This window comes from Parambassis ranga, chromosome 16 (genome assembly GCF_900634625.1).
Source record: "Parambassis ranga chromosome 16, fParRan2.1, whole genome shotgun sequence".
NCBI lineage: Eukaryota > Metazoa > Chordata > Actinopteri > Ambassidae > Parambassis > Parambassis ranga.
Genome location: NC_041036.1, coordinates 3838720 through 3859094, shown reverse-complemented (window position 1 = coordinate 3859094; position 20375 = coordinate 3838720). Strand labels below are relative to the sequence as shown.

The 20375-nt window shown below is 42.6% G+C and overlaps 1 protein-coding gene across 3 annotated transcripts in view; it reads left to right on the top strand.

Annotated features, from left to right (window-relative positions):
* vps13b (vacuolar protein sorting 13 homolog B) overlaps nt 1-20375 on the top strand; it is a 263370-nt gene that overhangs the window by 152256 nt on the left and 90739 nt on the right. For all 3 annotated transcript variants that reach the window (XM_028424569.1, XM_028424571.1, XM_028424570.1), the window contains one exon: nt 16428-16631. In XM_028424569.1, coding sequence (XP_028280370.1) covers nt 16428-16631 — 204 coding nt within the window. The remainder of the gene's footprint in view (nt 1-16427; nt 16632-20375) is intronic.

The following is a 20375-nucleotide window of genomic DNA, read 5'->3' as shown; positions in this document are numbered from 1 at the left end:
TTTCCACCCTTCTGCTGCATGTCTTTTTTCCTCACATGTATTTGTATTTATTTCCTCCCTGTCTTGCTTTTCCTCTCGGTTGCTCCAATGTTGGTTAAACTGGTTCTACTCCCAACTCACTGTGGTCAGTAAGCTAGCTCCTTATTGCTGTTGAAGGGCTGCCTGGTTAAGCCCACATATATGTCCTAATAAGTGGTTGTGATGGGGATCTCCCTTCCACAGATAAACACAGCCCGCTGAAGCCAGCACCCTGCCTGTTACCAATAAAATTCTCTGGCAGTACATTATATGCACCCTTCCTTCCACCACAGTAGCATCAGAACCAAGGCTGGGTGTGCGTGAATAAGCGATAGAGGTGGTAACAGAAAGTTTCACATCTGTCCCCTGGTACACCAATCACGCAGATATGTTCATTAAGCTGTAAAAGCAGAGGCAGCGTTAGATATTTTTTTTCAGGAAGTCAAAGTGAAAGCTGCTTTTAGACCTTGAGAATATCAGCTCTGTCACAGCATCAGCAGTCACCTCTGTAAATTCACCAGCGGTCACCAGGGTTCACATACTGCTGCTGCTGTGCTAGTAGTAGGATTAGTTTTATGTATTCTAATCTCATCCTCTCATTGGTGCAGAACACTGCCTGATCCTCTCAGGTGTCTGTGTGACAGCTGCAGCTTTCTAACTTTCTAACTCTCCGCAAGAAATGCCATTCTCTTGTGTGCTCTCAGCTGGTCTCCTTCATTCTTGTCTTCCTCCTCATCTTTCTTTTCCTCATAAAACCCAGCGTTCCCAGTAAATGATTCATTAGATGCTTCAGTGCACACTTGCCTCATCACTCACTTTAGTCGGCTGCCAAGTGCCCCATTTCCCCGTTTGTTTACACCAGCGAAAAGTGCTCCGGCTTTGCTTCGCTGCCACAGTGGAGAAGAGCTCTCTGGGCCACACACGGTGACCTACTCAGGTCCTACTCTAATATACACGAGTTGCTTAAAAAGAAAAAAAAAAAGAATCCCCTCGGCTGCTGAGCGCGTTTATTAATTAACTTTTTTCAGGGGCAATAATAGCAGTAATGGGAATATCTCAACCAGGCGAGCATTTATATGTTTAATGCACCGTAATTATGTAAAATTACTGTTAAATGGAATTATGTTGTAAAACTTATTACTCCCTGCTGTCAGGCAGACATGACCTGTGTTTTATCTATTTTTATCTTTCCTTTCAGGCTTTCAAAATGTAATCAGACAATCTATTTTCCTTCGTCTAGCCTAGTTTGGTTTTTTTTTTCTTGGTAAAAATATGTCAGTTTGTCATTAACACAGCAACTGTGGGCAAAGTCAAACCAACTGAGTAAATCTCTTTTAATTGCACTGGTGCTTTTTGGACTAAACAGCTGTACGGATCTTTTAGTTTGTCCATGTGTGTATGTTGATGTCATTACTGCTTCTTTTATTGCTCTGACTTAAATATGTTTTTATAGCAGTTCTTTTTGATACAGCATGATTATTTTTAAGAGAATTCTGTTTTAGTGCGTTGAAGGCGAATGCTCAATCATTGTAATGCACTTCAGTAGTCAATCTAGTTGTTATAGAGTTGAGAAAAGAAGGAATGGCACCGAGCCATGAGAGTATGTTGATCCAGAGCCAGCCAACAGAAGAGGCTTAGAGCAGACCCACCCCGCAGTCAAACAGGGGTAAAAGTGGGTACTAGTGTGAAAGATTTCATCAACAAGACTCGCTGTGGGGGGGCTGGGGGGGGGGGGGAATCACAAAAACCCCAGGCTCTGTTTGGGCCTGGGAGGCTGAGGAAGGAGCTATCCAATTGAAATGATTAGAGCTAGACCTCTTTTGGTCAACTGTAAATCATTTGGCTCCATTTGTTTCTCTCCCCCTCTCCCTTTTAACCCTCTCTTCTGCTCTCTCACTTTAGATGAACATCCATGTTCTCCCTCTCTTTCTCAAGAGAAAGAAGATAAAATAAGCAAGGATTGAAGGGTCAGCCAGAATAAACATTGTTTTTTGTCATTCCAGCAAATGAAACACCTGGTGCTGGTAAACGCAGAGGCCATAATTCACATTGCCTTGACACTCAGGATTAATGCAACATCAAATTGTTTTAAAAATGGGGACAGACACTACCCAGAGTAAATCATGCGTCCCCTTTTATTAAAGTTTGAAGTAGAATTTATGTTTTGAATCCGACAGGATAGCCTGCGTGGAGCCGACAGATGAGACTGGGAATGGTTTCGGAAGGGCTCATGTTGAAACAGCACTCAGACAACATGCTGTAATGTGAACAGGAAGTTTAGATTCAGCCACTGAACACTGCTGCGGCTTTGAGGTGGATTATTTCCCCCTTCACCTCTCTTTTTTTTTTTTTACTTTAGATAAAGTGGTATTTGTCATTATTTTCTGTGGGAACCATGGTTGTCTCCCAGATGATACAGCAAATATATATCATATAACACGTGCCACATGTGAGCTGGTTTCCTGGAATGGGAGAAAATTCTGTTAGTCTCTAAAACCATAAGAATGAGGAAAAGGCTTGGTTTGTGTGCGCGGAGCTAATGTTACGAGAGCAGAACAGAGGAAACCAGATGAATGTTAGTGGATTTGATCTTTGATCTGTGAACCAGAGTACCTGACCGCTGTGTTCAATCCCGCCCGCCAAAACTATGAGGCTATTTGTCTTCTTAAGGGTATAAACCTGACCATGAGCCGTCCCTCTTTCTGTCAGACTAGGGACCACTGAACTACAAGATTACTACAAATAAAATTCACATGAATAAAGTCACTGATTTATAGCTGCATCCTTTTACCTATGTATTACATTGCATCCTTATCATCTGTCTTCCTGTCCCTCTAATTTTGCTTATCCATCACCGTTGAGCTTTAAACCACAGCTCTACACTTTGTGTTTAGATGGCAGTCTCTTGTGTTGTATATGAGTAGGGAGCTGTATACAGCATCTTGTGTGCTGTGTTGTGGTGTCTGCTGACTTCTGTGTACAGCCTGTGGTTCATTCCATAAATATCTGTGGCCTCTGTGATGTTATTCTCAGGCCCTGTGCTCTGTGAGAAGATTGCACCACAACACTTGTATTCCTCGGCCTGCAGTTAGAGGTTTAGGGGGATTAGGAGGGAGAAAACCCCAGCCTGGGTCTGGCTATATACACTTTTATGGCCATTTTATGCATATAAGTGTACAAAAAATGGGGGGGGGGGGGCAGAGAGAAATGAAGGGGGGATTAAGTCTCACCACAGGGGAATCAAACAAGTAAACCACAACTTATTTTCCATCTCTTTTTTGGCACTGAGAGGAAGGTTTGTCTTTGGAAGCAATGGTCCAACACTTTGGTCCAGCCTGAAATATCTTAATAACTTTGGGTTAGACATCTATGATATTTGGTATAAACATCTGTCATGCGAAGATAGTAAATTCTCTTCATTTTGATTGGCCGCAGTGTTTCCTGAAGTGTCACTGTGAGGCCACTGAAGCTGTGCACTTTGTGCACTTTATTTTCCTACAGGTTATTAGGAAAAATATTACATGCTCCACATTTTTATACATATCATAGCTTTGACATTTTAACCTCAATCAAACACAAGATCTCTAATGGGTGGGTAGAAGCGAGTAATACTTAGAACCCTTTAACACTACATTGATCTTGTGCTCCTAGAATTATCTGGTGATGTCATTTGCTTAACGGAAAGCCAGGAAATTTTGCATCCAGGTCAGTCTCTGGAGTGTGGATTAATTAGGTGAGGTCATCAGTTCAGATATTTTGCTGCATAAGGTAGCTGGCAAGCTAACATAGGCCTGTGTTGCACACTGAAACAAGACCTCCGTGACTGAGCATGAATGTTGGAATTCTGCTGAAAAACCTTCACATCAAATAAATAAATTCATCAATTAACAATGTGTAAGTGTACTCTCTACAGTTACAGTCTCCACAGCATCCAGTTTAAATATCTGCTTTGTGCATTTTCATTCCCATCTATTGACAATATATAACTATGGCTATAACTTAGTTTCTGTTACGTCACCTGTCTGTTACTGAAGAGCCGTTCTGAGTCTCTGAGGGAGTCTCCATGTTGGCAGTGCCATTAACACATAATTAACACACACCCTCTGTACTGTTGTCAAAAAAGGAAACTTATCAATAGACCATAACAAGGTCTATTGGTTTTGTGCAAGGCTGTAAAGGTGTTTATTTCTGCTGTAAAGCTGGCCATTTTAACATGGGAGTGTATAGGGATTTTGGTGCCAGCCCCTAGTGGCTGCAGGATGAACTGCAGTTTTTAAACACATCAGCCTGGGTTTCAGCCCCAGAGGATAAACCTTTTAATTTGAGTGAAAAGGGAAGGCATTAGACTGTGCTTATCTGCATACTCAACGATCAGTTGAACCCAGTAAACCTGAGTCGCCCACTAGCCTGTAGTTCTTTTTTCCTTTTTTCCCCTTCATCGTCGGTGTGTGTTGTTGTTGGAAGCAACGAGGAGTTCTGCATGCCTTCTACAGTGGGTGTCAGACCTTAATTCAGAGCTTCCCGGAAACTGCTCTTGTGTTTTGGCATGCTGCTGTCAGTCAGGTCGGGATGCTTGCTGACAGAGGCAGGAGGGATCACCCCTCAGCTGTCCCTCAGTCATAAAAAGGGCCTGATCCTGGGGTTGACCACCGGGCTCCAGCCTCTGTGTTTGTGCCTGCATGTGTGTGAGTGCAACTGGCTCATCCTGAAGCAGGATATAAGGGTTCTAAGAATACGCACAACCTCGGAAGCTCTGTGCTCAGCTGCAGCTTGTGATACACACATTCTACCGGTGTTACCCTGTCAAAGCCTGGTTTGTGTGTGTGCGTGCAAAAGTGCCGTGTGTGCGTCAGTGTGTGTCTCTAGCCTTGTGCATAATTGTGTTTAGTTCCTTTTCTCCCTGCTCATGACATGTTGATGTTCTGGCATCCTGCATGGTGGGGTTTGAAGCTGTCATTGTACTGACAAGGAGACCCTGATCGGCCAGCCACACAGCAGTAGCGGAGACCAGGTGGACTGTCAGGGGACTTTGGGAATACAGTATTGATAGTCAGTGTCTCTACTTTGTCTAGTTTCTTTCCATAAGGTTTACATCCAAATAGCTGAACCCGAGGCATGTGTTCAGACACACACCAAGTAGTTAGATGATAGGCGCAGTGGGAGAGCTGTTGGCAACCTTTTGTTATAGCAGTAAGGCTTTGTGTGTAGTTAAAATGTAGTTCTGAGAGAATAGTTCAGCAATGTACACCATTAATGTCATAAGCTAAATGCTGTCTATAAGCTTAGTTATCAATAGACTACATAGTTAAACATCAGACCAGAGCAGAGGCAAAAAAGAAGTCAGCCTCAAGAAAGAAGGAATGTGCAGATGCTTTCAAATGTCCATGTGTGAAGCCACAAGCTCTTCTGTGGCTCTGGGAAGCCAATGTGAAACCAGTGGCATAATTGCCTAATGCTTGTGTAACAAGAGGCACATTACAACCCCAGGAGGCCCAACCAGACTTAAAAGAACCAGAGGCTGGCACTAAAGTGGCCTCAGAACTGTCTTCCTCCTCCTGGTCTTTACCAGTTTTTTTAACTGCATACCACTCTGGTCTATGTGTATTATTAAGTCAAATGTGTTTGAAAAGTGTAACAGGTCATCAAATATTCAGTCTATTGCAGATATGTCATTGACTTATCATGAACGTACTCTCAGGAGTATTCACAAAGTAGAGTGACTGTATATTCAGTTTAACTCACCGCAGATTTTATTCATGGGTTCAAGATTAGCAGACTTTACTACAATGCGCTCTGTGTGTATGTGAGAGTGTCAGTCATGTTACTTCAGCTGCAGGTTTGAGGGAAATGTGAAGCCACTGTGTAGACAATTCTACTGTGGTGGTCCCCTTTCTTCTCTCCATAACTTATCTCACACACACACGCACAACAGCCTTCCAATCAGCACCCCGCCCCCTTCAATGTATCATCGCACAGCTATACTTACGCACATGTAGCCAGGGCAAAAAAATTATTCACTCACCCAAATATGCTTTGCTCCATATACTTACGCTTAAATGAAATGTCCAATTGTTGGCAAGAGCTCCCCTCCATTCCTCAGTAATGATGAGGAGCCAGTGTTTAAAGCATCACTGCCCCCCCCCCCCCCACACCACGCCCCCTTTGATATTTTTCCATCTACTCTTCTAACAACTGAGAGGCATTTGAAGAGCTTTGAAAGGCCTCACATTATGTGCAGCCTGGTAATGGACTGATATTGTTAGCATTTAAAAGCCACATTAGAGTTTTTTTAGGGAGCAGAAGGCTGGTTTGAAGGCTGAGGGAGAGATCCAGCTGACAGGCACATGTTGGACAGGCAGCACTGAGGAGACAAGAGATCCACACATCACAGAGATGATTATAAATGGACTAAAAAACGCATTCAGTTACATGAAATAAGCACATCATGCATTTTGAAGCCACACACAAACATGTCCAGTCTGTGGAACTGTCCACGTGCAGCCAAATGAGACATGCTAAAGCTAATATACATAATTTCAGGTTAACATGAACCTGACTTACCAGATGTGTTTTTCCACAGAACCATCTGGGAAGAAAGAGCAATCGTTTTTAAAATGGCAGGTGATGGACTGAACCATCTGTCACAGTCTATCACAAACATTAATCAGTCTGACCACTTTTGTGGTCATCATTGACCCAAATGGGAACCAGCACATGTGTTAAAAAAATTGTAGTTCACCCCGCAGCCCCCAGGGGCTGGCTCCAAGAGTCCATCCCCAAAGATTCCTATGCTCAAATGGCTGACTTTATAACTCGTTTTAATTATATGCGGACTTAAATTTATGCAGAATTTTGAGCGTTACAGCCTTGAGTGACAGGTGGGTGCTATCTCACAGTATGAACTTCCTGCTTCTGCGACTGCCAACCTGCCTCAGCTCCATTCACACTACAGCTTTTTGCCTGTGTTAGGTGTTTAGTCGGAGCTTTTCCAAAACGTACAGGTGACAGCACAGAAGCTTTTTCCATATTTATATGCTGTTTGAGCACTGACTGTCACCAGCCCTAAAACATATACATGTAGCTGTAACGGGCCTAGTCCAACAGCACAATGTTCCAAAATGGACTTGACTTAATCTGCCATCTCCTCTTTGGAGCTTCTCCCACCTTCTCCAACCTCTCTGCTCTGTTCTTTCTATACATTCTCCCGCCTCTCCATGTGCTTCTCCCTTCACTAATCTCCCTCCTCTCTGCAGGATGTTGTCGATTTTTTTTTTACATCTGCCCTCTTCTGTTCTTCACTTCTCACTTTATTTGGGCTCCTTGTTGAACCCTGTCGTCTGTCTCTCTCTGGTCAGCTCACAGGATGCTGTAGAGCATTTCCTGCCACCAGGGCTACAGGAAAGAGGCAGAGCATAGCCCTGTTTGATGTGCCATCTCCTCTAATTCTTTACACCTGGACTGTACAGATTTTCTGCTCAACAGAAGCACTGGTTGTTTTCCTGCCTCCTTCCTTCCTTCCTTCCTAAACCATCGCTCACTCAGTCTCGCTGCAGCCTCTTCACCACATGCTTTTCTGTTCAATATGCTTTTAAGACTTCTGCAGGGGGTAGAAACTCCATGCCGCAGGGGGCTATCCTGTTAGCGTCATGTCTTTCTCATCTCTCTGTTCTTCCTAATAAAACCAAGGCCCAATCCAGTCTCGAGCTTCAACACAGACACTGATCTGCTGTGCATGTTTTTGATTTTTGTGACCCTCCCTCTCTGCTACTTATTTTATTATTTTGCCCCTTCTTCTATCTGTTTTTTCGTCTTTGTTTTTTCCCCATTAAACGTTCTCAGTGCCTGCAGCTGTTTGGATGTCGACATGGCGGTCAGGAGTTTTGGCATTGTCTTGTTTGAATGCCATATTTTCACAGCACTGCCTGTTTAGAGTTGTGGTTTGTCAGGAGCCGGGCCTGCAGGGGCCACTTCCTCCTCACTGTACCAAAACACAGAGAGTGTGTGTGTGTGTGTGTGTGTGTGTGAGAGTGGGGTGGGGTGAGGGGTATGTGAATAAGATAATAGGAAAGGGTGGAGAGAATGAATGAGGATACTCAGAGATGAGAAGAAAAATATATTAGAGGGGATTATGTAAGGATGACGTGTAGACTAGCAACAATGAAAGACAGAACGAAAACAAGAAACAGAAGTGAGGTGTTGCAGCACAATACTAAGTTGGCTTTTGTGTTTTACACACCGTCCATGTCTTAGTCTGCATCACTCACAGCAGCCCCCCCTTTACTTCTTCTTCTTCTATCACCATTTTGCGGTTCTCACATTGTACCTTGGTTCTTCTTTCTTATTGAAACAAGGTGCACTGCCTGCAAACAGACAAACAGCCAGGCTCAGGCTGATTCTTAGCAAACACCCTCATTACTCATGTAAAATATGACAAGCCCCAGATGAGACTGGCTGAACGCAGACTTTATTCCTGCTCCTCTAGGGTCTTGAGATGCATTTTCACTAACCTGTTTGTTGGTTTTAGGAGAATCCAGTCCCTTAAGAAAGAAAATACACTGCGAGAAAGCACAGATAAAAAGAAATCAGTCATGCTCTGTGAGCTGTTTTTTTGCTATATCACTAAGAAATGCCAACACTATTCCAATTTTCCTCAAGATGTGGCCAAGTTTCAAACATTTTTTTTTACAAATAAGCTTCTGGTTACACTTTTATGTTCAACACTAAGTTACTGAATCATTTCTTACATCTTCTTTCCTGTTTTTACCTTCTCTCCACTCTTTCCTCCATCTCCCACCACAAATCAACAGTATCAGTTGAAGAATTAGATAAGCGCTGGAGTTCAGTCTCCCCTTTTGATTTTCCCAGTTAGAGGGGGGAAAAAGAGGGAAATTTTGCATATAGAAATGTCACATTGTATAAATACACTTGGAGGTCTGGATGAATTTGAGATCCGCTTCAGAATTATAAACACAGGCTCTGCAGTCGTTCACAGAGGAGGAAGAATTAGTTGATGTAGGAAGCATATGTGCCCCAGATTATTGTAATTATTTTATGCTGTTTTTCCTTGCTGACATAAAAGTATTTGAACACTATCTCACGAGAAAGCGGCTGTAGTCATGTAGTCCTGGGCAGCACCCGGAGCTTTTAAGCTGCTCTCATATTCTCAAAGTCCGAACTGTCTCTCCTTAAAGCTTGTGATTTAGACATAAGTTTTTAATTCCATTATGTGGGAGCTTCCAGCAGCAAGTTGTTGTATTTTGTTTCATTGCTGCCCCTTTGTTTGCTGGAAAGAAATTTGAATGAGAACAAAATGTTTAAAGTCGGAGGAGAACGTCAATGAGAGGGACCTACTGTTTTAGCTATCCAATTACATGTTTGTTCAGCCTGTCTGCTAAACCTGTAGCATACGTTAACCTAATCAAATATGGCCATCATTCCCCTGACTTTGTTTAGGAAAGTTTTTTTTTTTTAAATTCTTTATCCAAAGAAGGATTGGGCCTTGATATGTAATCTTGTTGCTTTAAACATTTGTCAGAATTCAATAATTGCTGTAAACAGGGTGTAATCAGCTTCAAAGTGCTCTGCCAAAGACCCTCATTTCCACAGATAAAAATGAGCATCTTCAAAAATACACACAACGTGCCTGTGTGTGCACTAATATGAACCAGCTTGGCAACGCTGAACCGCTTAATCAATATAAAGTGGGGAAAAAAACAGTAGTGGTTCATGCTGTTGGATCCATAAAATGAGCCTAATTTTACAGCTCCATAAAACACCCTCCTTTGCCGGAGTAGGAATTGAACAATTTATGTGTAGGAGTAAATCACAGACAATACTCAGAAGCCTGTAACCATCACCATTTGAGAGTCTCCTCATACCATAGAGGAAATATATGCTGCATGTGCCCATACACCACTCTAACATTTAATAGATGATGTTTGTACAGTTTGCCAGAGAATTGTTTTTATAACTTTGACTGTGTGTTATGATCTTGAAGACGACATTATATTTCTACTCAGCAGTTACGCATTATACAATAAGAGAAATTCTATTTTGTGACAATCTGGTCAACAAGTCTGACACAACATATGAGGTGCAGCTGTACAATTATTGCTCATGCTGTATCAGTTACCCTCAATCTGCTTACAGCTGCATTAGCTTGACTAAATGGATTTAGTCCTGGGTGACTCTGACTCTTTCATGTTTTAAAAGAAGTTTTAGACACTTGGGGCTTTGTCAGTCAGATCAGTGAACACACACGAGAGTCTTGCCAAACAGACTGACTTTGGATCTGGAGTCTTCCTCCAGCAAAAGGATTATTTTCCTTTAATTAGTGCAAAAGTAGCATTGAGGATATGGGCCTGTTCTGCTTTAACTTGATGAAAATGACTGCACACATATGAGGGCAAGCCAGATCTTTGGCTACCCCTGCCATGTTCCCGACTGCAGCCAGTTATGAATAATCTATTCCAAGCATGTGTTTAGCGATTAATTAAAGATAAGGCCTCTCAAATTAAAATGGCAGTGGGATTACATCATCGCAAAATTACTTGGTGGGGACACAAATCTGGTTTCAATCTGAGGTCTGAAGTCAGCGAGGCATTCCCTTCACACCTCTACATCAGGGACCCGCTGCTAAAACTCTGCCTGACATGTTTTATAAAAGCAGCATTATGTCCACTTTCAGAGCAGGGAGGAAGCATATCAAATCTGTTACTGCTAACAGAGGAAGTGATTTCACAAGCACCGGCCCACTCAATTTTATGGGAAAAATGGTAGCTTTGTCCGATGGTGACGTACACACACACACAGAGATGACTCGTAGTAACTCTCAGCAGCAACTTCAAGAGCATATGTAGAGGAAGATCTAAGATTGTCTGATGCACATGCAGATGTACATATACAAAAACCTGTCAGCGATTTTCAGCAGCAGCCACAACTTCAGTCAGTTCTCAAACCATGATCTAAGGTACCTTTTTTTTCAGTGGATCCATTACAGATGTACCCAGTATATAAAAGAATCCAAAGAGAAGCCAGTGAATTACTGTCCCTGTTACCCAGGAATGTTCCGTGCATAGAGTTACATACAAGCAGAAGCAGGAGAAGAGCTCAGCTAAAGCTAAACAGACCAGGCAAAGTGTGTGTGTGTGTGTAAGACGAGGCAGAACAGAAGCAGCGTGGATGAGGATGACATCTGTGCGTTTCAATAAATGGCCCTTGCAGTGCTATTAGGCAGGACAAACTGCAGAGTACTTCAGACTGAAATGCAAGTTTGGAGCTGCATCAAAGCTCTGATTGATGTACAGCCAACGATATGTGATATTTAGATATATATATATACATATATATATGGGTTTAAAAACACTTTTTGAAGTAATGTGTTAATAAATGAGTCTGTATCCTCTGTGTGAATGTAGCAAACTGTATGTTTTTACTGTACAATGAATCATGGGACATAATGAAAGATTAGCAGTTTAATTTGTACCGTCACTGGGCATGTGTGAATTCCATGAAATTCACATCTGCTCAAGCCAAATGAAATATCTGCTCCGTCTTCACACATGGCAACATGGAGGTTTGATGCAAGAAGCAGATTTTGAATTAGTGCATGATGAGCATATAAATTATGTTGGCCAGACTGACATCTTTAACAGGCCATCAAGGGAAGCACGTGTTAGCCGGTGTCTTCACACAGGCCCTGTTTATAACAATATAACTTCTCTGACATGTAAACTGCATGAGAGATAAATGACTCCTGTAATTAAGATATGTTGAAATCAAAGCGCAAACACGGACTCTTGGTATACACCATGTCATTGTAAACAGAGGGCGTCTTCTGTACTGCTTTCCTTTTACTCCTTACTATCATGTATTGCTGTCATGAGGGTGGTATGAGCTGGAGCTTAGCTCCGCTTGTATTGTATACAGAAGTAATAGTTTCCTCGTAAGATCTTGTGTAAATATGATATAATTGGTCGAGCATGAGTGTCTTTAAAGTGCAATCAGCCTAATGAATAACAGGCTTCTGTTGGGAGCAGCAGTGGAGATGAGTCATGCCGTTGGGCTAAAAAAGAGTAGATTATTGCGTCTTTGTCATGGGAATTTGTTAGTACATCAAAAGCAACAATTTTTGTTTATTGCGTATTGTGCCAGTGAGTAACTATAGATTGGAATTGTTGTACTTGGCTTCAAGCACCCATGAGTAAGTACCTTTGGATTGCCAAGAGTGACAAATTTGGAGCATTGTTGCAGCTTTGTTGTCTTGGATATTTTGTTGTTTTTGCAACTGTGTTTGACTTCTGTTCAAGAAAGAGCTCCAGTGATCAAAAAAATCATTTTAGTAGCAGTGGCATTAAAGTCCCCAAGTGACTGGATTTGATATTCTGCTGACTCGCCTTGTTCCACAGCATCATTTTCCCCCCCGCTCTCACTCCGCAGGCTGCTCAGCATTCTAATTCGGAGCCTTAATTACTATAATTGGTAGATGCAAATTAACAGCAATTGGACTTGACTGGGGTCATAAATCCACAGCTCAGAAGTTGCCGAATTTCTGGCAATTCAGAGCGGACCACCGTAGGCAGGGGTGCTTAACTTACTAAGTAATTGCAAGTTTCATGAATCATAATGCTTATGAATTCCCCCTCGGCACACACACAGGCCCGGCGGGACTCTGTGCTTTGAGCCTCTGGGAGTCAAGGCAGGCTGATTGAGAAGCCACTGTGCAGCTTTGGCTTCTCCACAACTGAAATACCACGAAAGGGTGCTAATGTTGTTTGGCTAATAAAATTTGGAGCCACAGAGAATATCACAACCTCAATTGAAGACCTTCTTTTTACACAATTTATGGATGAGGGATCATGCTGGTCTCACACAAACACAAAAAAACAATCTTTTTGCATGATACACTTAAATGACACACCAAGATATGCACTGTTTACTGTTTACGTAGCATGTGAACTTTCTTTTTTAAATACACAGTAGTTGGGGTCTCTTCAAAATAAAGTACACGGAACAATCATGAAATACATAACATCTGTGTACAAACCTAATTTATCCTGACTCGACCGAATTAAACCTGAAACCTCAATGAAATCTTTACTCAGTGTGTATGTTCTATCAGCAGAGAAGAAGCAGAGGGCCCCATCCTCCCTCACATTCACATGCTGCACACATTTACATATACCCCTGCCTCTGTTCAACATGTAAGCAGACATGTATTGCATGTGATTGTTGGGGAAATGGAGTGAAAAACAGGTCTGGGGTTGCGGGTTCAGGTTGCGGGTTTCGAAAGTGACGAGATCCAGAAGCCAGCGGCGCTTGGTATTACCCTGGTGCTTCCTGTCCCACTGGCCTGGGGCCGGGAGTGGGAAGGGGATCGGGTGGAAAGTGGATGGAGACTTCAGGAGAGTTGGAGACCATTTCATACTATGAGCTACAATGCACCCTGCCCCACAGGATCGTCGGCTTCAACACAACCCACTGCTCCCACACTCCACATACTACCAGTGGGCCCTGAGCCTCAACCAGATCCCACTGTGGTTTGTTTTACAACCTTGAACCACAGTTGGCCTTCAAACCCTCAGTATAGTAATCAGGCTCTCCACTTTCACTCTTTTTCATCAAACCTATTTTACATATTCATGTAACCATGCTTCTCTTTGCAAATAACACTGTGCAAATGAATGTCATTTGAATTTTCTAATGGTTTCAGTTGAATGTTTCCTTAAGGGCATGCAACAACAGTATGTTTTCATGGACCTCTTGTGTGTTGTAACTGGTGTGGTATACACATGCCCAGAAGAATCCCTCTGCCAGTTCGGCACACGATCCCCAATCTGCTCCGCGTTACACACTCGCTCCTCCCACACATCTACCTAATAACACACATTATGACTGATGCTCTGCCCAGCACATGGATAGGCCTAAAGAATGCTAAACAGACGAACGTAACATGTAATTAATGGCCCATTTGTAAATTTGACTGAATATCTCCTGTTCAAAGGCATTTGGAGCATCATTATTTTTATTTTTTTTTCCCTCAGTGATGAAGTACCAGTGAAGCGCTCCGTCCAACTCCTGCATATGCTGGATGCATAACACTTGCCATGTCCTCACTGTTTTGTCTGCTGTTTCCCACTGGAGGGCTTGAATTGGGTGGAGGGTTTGACTTTGGGCCATAATAACGTTGGATCCGGGCCCTCATATTTCAGCTCTGATGCAAAATCGGCCCAGTGGCTTTTTCGACTTTAAATTGGGTTTAAATTGTGTCAGAAGAGGGAGAAATGTTTTTTAAAATAATAGCCATGAACGCTGTGAAACAGAACATTCTTATTGCAGAACTTTTGATCCGCTTTTATAAATAGCAGAATTTTGTCGTAAAAAGTAATGTTTCTGTGGTCTTTTCCTGCAATTAAAATAAGGTTGGCTCAGGAACAAGGGCAAAACTAAGTACTTATGTTTGAGGAAAAAAAAAAAAAAATCCCGTTCGCTCTCACTCTTTTCCCTCCCTGCCGTCCTCATCTGCGAAAGCATGTCATTTATGACTTGTTATTTTCATTTTCCTCCATATTTTCCACACAGCAGTGGCAGGCAGATGTCTGATAATGGCATGTGAGACCCAGCAGAAGGGTGTGTTCCACCTGCCTCACTCTGTATGTTTTGTTAGTTTCGTCCGTGTATATGGTGGGTAGAGTGAGTGCCGTGCTTTCCCAAGGCGTTCTCTGATTCCTCTTGGCCAAGCGGTGTGGTCTTCACATGACCAATCAAATATGTCAAACCGCCAGTGTTTTCCCCCCACATGTACAACAAGAAAATCTGGCTTCAATTATTATTGCACCCCAAGGGGAACTTCCAAAATTCCTCCCCTCCTCATTTGTCAGAAATGAAGCTCTCTCGTTTCCTGCGATTTGCTGAAATATGTCTTTTGATATTAAATCACACTGGTTTCCACTGGCTGCATGACCAAGACAAATGTTTATCATATTTATTTATGTCATTGGAGATGACCCTGCAGCTCAGCAATGCCGAGCCTTGGCTGCAGACTCTCATGTTATGTTGATTATGAGTAAGAGAGTCTCCTAAATAAGCTGAAGTTAAGAGATAATTTGGAAAGCACATGAGGTAACTGTGGTTTGTTTAATGTGAAAAATACAGTTTAGGGTTGGGGAGGGTGATGGAGGTACTGTTACAAAAGCACTAATGAATCTAGACTGACACATCCCACCCAAATCTTACAGAGCTCTTGGTTTGATTTATATTCTCCTCTGTTGATAAATGTGGTTCCAAATGTTGATTAAGGATCTGTTTCACTTGTTTGTATGTCAACAAATCCAGCTAAATCCAGTTATACACCTCTGATCTCCCATTGCCGTTGTTTTTGTACTTGGTGCTTATTGTCATAACATCACGCTCCGGTAGAGACCTTTCCAGTGTGGCTCAGGACGGGAAACGCTATATGAAAATTGCCATTGACGTTGCCGAAACAAATAAAACTACTCATGCTGCCGCTACATCTGTAGCCATTTTAAGCCCTTATTTATACCATTTAAGCTCTCATTTGAATTCACCAGCACAAATAAACATATCATAACGAACCAAAGGGCCTGATGTCATATGCAGATGTTGAATTTTGATTATTCCTTTTGCCTCATGAATTCGTCAGGATCTTGTCTCTCAAAGGCAAAATAGATGACATCACTTTTTCTTGGCGCTCATGGGTCAGTGTTGACTGTACTCCACTGTACTGTAGCTGTTGTACAGACACAGCGCTGCCCGCTCCAGACATATCTCTACATCTACTTCTACCATATTACAGCTTGTGTATACTGTAGAAGTTCTGTGTTTCTGGAGACAGAAATAGAAGGCGAGAGGCAGGAACAGGCACAGTCTCCAGACTGCTGTGACGTCCAGCCAGGGCTGAAGCAATGTTTACTGCCAATGATAAGCTGGCAGAATGATTTCACCTGAGGCCTGCAGGGTTATTTATCTGAGCTCTGGCTGTACAAGACACTTTGATTTAGTCATAAATCATCCTGCAAGAAACATGTGCTACCAAGCCACTGAGAAGGCAGAGGGAAGAGGTCTGTAGTGGTTATGGCCTGGTGCCAGAACATCTTTACTGGTTCAGTGTAACAGACTACCTGGCGTACTCCTGGAGTCCTCTACTTCAATGTAATTGACTGTACAAAGTACAGACTGACCCACTGTGACTTCTATAACAATAAATAAAACAGTCATGTTCTTACATTTGCTGTATTTGGAACTGGCACCTGCTTCTTGAATGAGTGCTGTGCGCTGCCGTCTAACATACGCACTCTGCTGTAATTAAATTTCAATTACATTCTGTCAGATTCTCAAAGCTGATCTTATCTGAAAAGTGACTCAACCTTATGTCTCTGTTTTCCCGTTAGGCACGCATTAAACCTTGGCATTCTGCGGGACCCCGGTTCAGAGGTGGAGGACCGTCAGTATCAGGTTGACCTCCAGTCCATCAACATCGGAACCGCACAGTGGGAGCAACTGAAGCCAGAGAAGGAGGGAGTCAAAGGAGGCGTATCAGCAGAGAGTGAGAGGAGCTCCCAGAACCCGGCCCTGGAGTGGAACATGGCTAGCAGGTCAGGACACAGGTTGATTTGTGATGCTAATGAAGTTAAGAGAGGATAGTGCTGGATAATTTATGACCACTTCTTACAGTATTATATAGGAAACATATTAGCCATGTTAGCATCTGGCTCAGCAGATTCATACTTCTTACACTTCCATCCATGGCTCCTAATAGATAAACACTACTGATCTTAATGATTCCCTCTTTCCCCCCTGTTTGTGTGTATTAGCACTTATCTAAAAGTGCCATTTTCTTAATGTGACATCTAACAAATCTGCTGACATAAACACAAAAACGATGTTGCACAGGTCAGACAGGACAGACAAACAAATTGCATCAATTTCTTAATTTTTTTGTCATTAAAACAGATTTTTAAAACAGGTTTTTATTTCCTGAGCTTAAATCTAACTGGTAGTATATTTTATCGTTGCACCTTTAGTCAGGTGCTGTGTGCGTGATCATCCATCACTCTCGACACTGAAGCGAATGTATTTATTGAATGAACTCCCTGTTATGCAGCCTCTCTTTGCACAGTCATAATTACAAATCCTGTCATTTTTTTATGGACTCAGGAGCTAAAACAAGCACGAGTCTAACAGCCTGTTTGGCCCTGCATCCTTTTTTTCCACTCATGTTTTGAGAGGGAACAGGCCCAAAAATCACAGTATCACAGGCAAAGAGTCCAGATTTGTTCCCTGTCAACTAAAAATAAGCCGTGTGGAAGAATGGAGTGCAAAATCAACAGGGGTCTGATTGAGACTGAGTGCTCTCGGGTCACGGGGGCTTGGAGGAAGGCCGGCTGAGATACACACACCTTTCATACACAATACAGTGAATGTGCAGGCGCACATGAACTATCATACATACTCATTATGAACGCAGATATTTTCTTTACCGTACGTCATACACACACACACACACAGTATGATATGTGTTAGGATCCCTGCCAGGAAAACAGAGACTGCTGCTTTGCTGGTGATACCAATGCTAAGCCTTTGGCTCTGAGGCCTGCAATAAGATCTTTTATTGTGGCAGCCACTCAAGATTTATTTACTGGGGGGGCTGTTCTTACAGTTTCTTCTTCCTTTATGAGGTTGTGCTACTGTACACTTTCTCATGAAGGAAAACAATGCCCAAAAAATTCTAATCAAACAAAGTTATTTAACCATTTATTGGTCAAGCAAATAGAGACTTGAGGTCTAATTATAAACACTGACCACACCTTTTAAACCAGTTTATTCACCTTAAACCACAATGACTCAGAATAAGCGATTGCAGAATAAGTATTTGCCAAAGGATTAGACCTATGGGATGGTCTCTTACCACTGACTGGACCACCCGGATTGTCTCTGCAATAGTTTGACCCCTTATTCCAAAATGCTCACATCTCTCCCACCACGGCAGCTTGGGTCAGTTGTGAAATAAAACCTTTTAGGTTGCAGATTTGGATCTGTGTTGGAGCATTACACTTTTACTACTGAGAGTGAGAAGCTGATACTGTGTAAGCAATGGGCTTCTGAAACTCACATTTGTCTTCTTCTCAGTCAATATGTTTCTGTGTCGATGAAAACAGGGCTGCTTGGACCTAGTGCCAGGTACAGATTGTTTGAAAGGGCAATGAGGTGAGACTTTTGGGCTCCAGAAGATGCTGAATGCCTTTTCATTTCAACTTTCTTTAAAAATACCGTAGCTGCAGATTTGGATTTGTGTTTTGAACCCGATTGTTGGATGACCTTCCATGTAGCTTAGCAGTTACTCAGTAGTTTGACACTCGGTATTAAAGTGTAAAGGTCAGTAAGTTTGTCAGCAACTTGATAATAATCAGGAGGCTTTTACTCCATGCAGTATCGCCTCATCATCAATCTCTGTTGCTTTCTCTTCTCAGTTTCATATCACCCAAAAGACTTTTTTACACCATTAACCAAGTATCCCTCTGTGCATCCACACTGAGGTCAAATTTAACTGTTGTTGAGGTTTTTTGAATCTCATCCTAACTCTCACTTTCAGCCTCCAAACAAATCACTCAAGGTGGCTGTGGTTGCCTCCACTTTCCCCCCCTCCTCTCTCTCTCTCCCTGCCGTGTGGCAGGAACTGCACTGGAGGCTCTGCTGGAAAATGGGCTTTGGTGTGCTGCAGTGTGCGCTGCAACCCCGGCCTCAGCCACCACCAAGTCATAACTGAACATGTGATTTAGAATGTTCCAACACACTGAGGAAAGGGGAGTCAAGTTCACAGCTTTACTTGTCTGCTACAATCACTCACAGAAACACACCACCTTGGTTGTAACAAGTTTTGACACACACCACTTCCAAAGTTCACACCTTTCCCTTATTCCTTACATTGATACCCCCCCCCCCCTCTCTCCTCTCTCCCCCTCCAGGTTCACACTTGTGGCATGTTCGCTCTGCTGCTTTTTGGGTTCATTTCCAGTAGTTGCGGGTCTGCAGTGGCCTCAGTTAGCTTCCTGAGGTTTTGTGAGGAAATTCCAGCACTAGGGATCCACTGACAGGATCTGTCCTCGTCACAGTTTGTAGTTGCTGGCTAGGAAAGACCCCATGTCATGGAGCTGTGAACTCCCTCCATCGCCCACCCCCCTTTCAGACCCCTGGTACAGCCCTCTCTTTTCGTTCAGTGATAGTCCCATTTGCTGATCATACTCCAAAGTCTCTCCACATTTTTTTGTTGTTTGCCCACACACACCATTCAAGGTGCACACATACACATACACACACAGGCAGCCAGAGCTCTCCAGCCTATATTACTGGTAAACCGAGCCTCCCGCCTCTTACCCTTGCTGGTGAATGATAGCACCTGTCCCCTGCAACGAGACGCTCATTGTTTCAATCCCTGTGCAAAGGGAGATTAGCTAACACCAATTGGCCTCACAGATCATTTCATTAGGCCTCCCTCAAACTCCCTACGCAAAGAAATGTGTCAGAAATAATCCCTTAAGGGCACTGGTAATGCACATTTGTGTAGCAGAAGTGAATATGATATTGGTTCTGCTTAAGTACTGTACTTGAGGCCACCTAGAAGCTGGGCCCTTTTATAATCCTAGCCAACTATAAATATTGGAAGCTGTACCGCTTGATTGTTTTAATAGCAGCAGATGTGGCAATTAACACCACCTTATAAAGCCCACTTGTATATTTGTTTTACTGCTAACAAATGTTCCCACAAATATGACTTGATTGTGGGAATGAACATTAGTGGAAATGGAGAGAAGTTGATATGAGAGGGTTTCAACTTGATCTTGTGTATACAATTAAGGGGTGTTCCCAATTGAGGCTTGTCAAATAACGTCTCACTCTGCCTCTGTAACCAGATTTAAGCTTCCAGCTAAAATGTGTTAGACCTGAAATTCTAAAAAAGCTCCATTATGGAAACTTTCACAAATCAGGCCTGCAAGAGAAAATCAATTCTGAAGTGTCTTTTTTTTTTTTAAAGCTTAGCTTCTCAATGTACTGGTTTGAATTTAAAAAGCCAGAAAAAAAAGCTTGAAATGTCTGTCTGCCTGTCAGCTAAGGGCACAACAATAGAACATTTTGTGGTTTTGACTGTGTTGTGTTGACTTGTCACTCCTAGGCAGATGGGACAGTCTTTGCAAAGATTATACAACTGGTAACTATAATGAGTTATTAGTAAATAAAGAGTGGGGGATTTCAGGGAATAAGTGGACCCGTATGGTTGCTCTGCTGTTTTAAAGCAATGCTAAAGTTAGCAGAGGTATAGACCTTTAATGTGTAACAGCAAC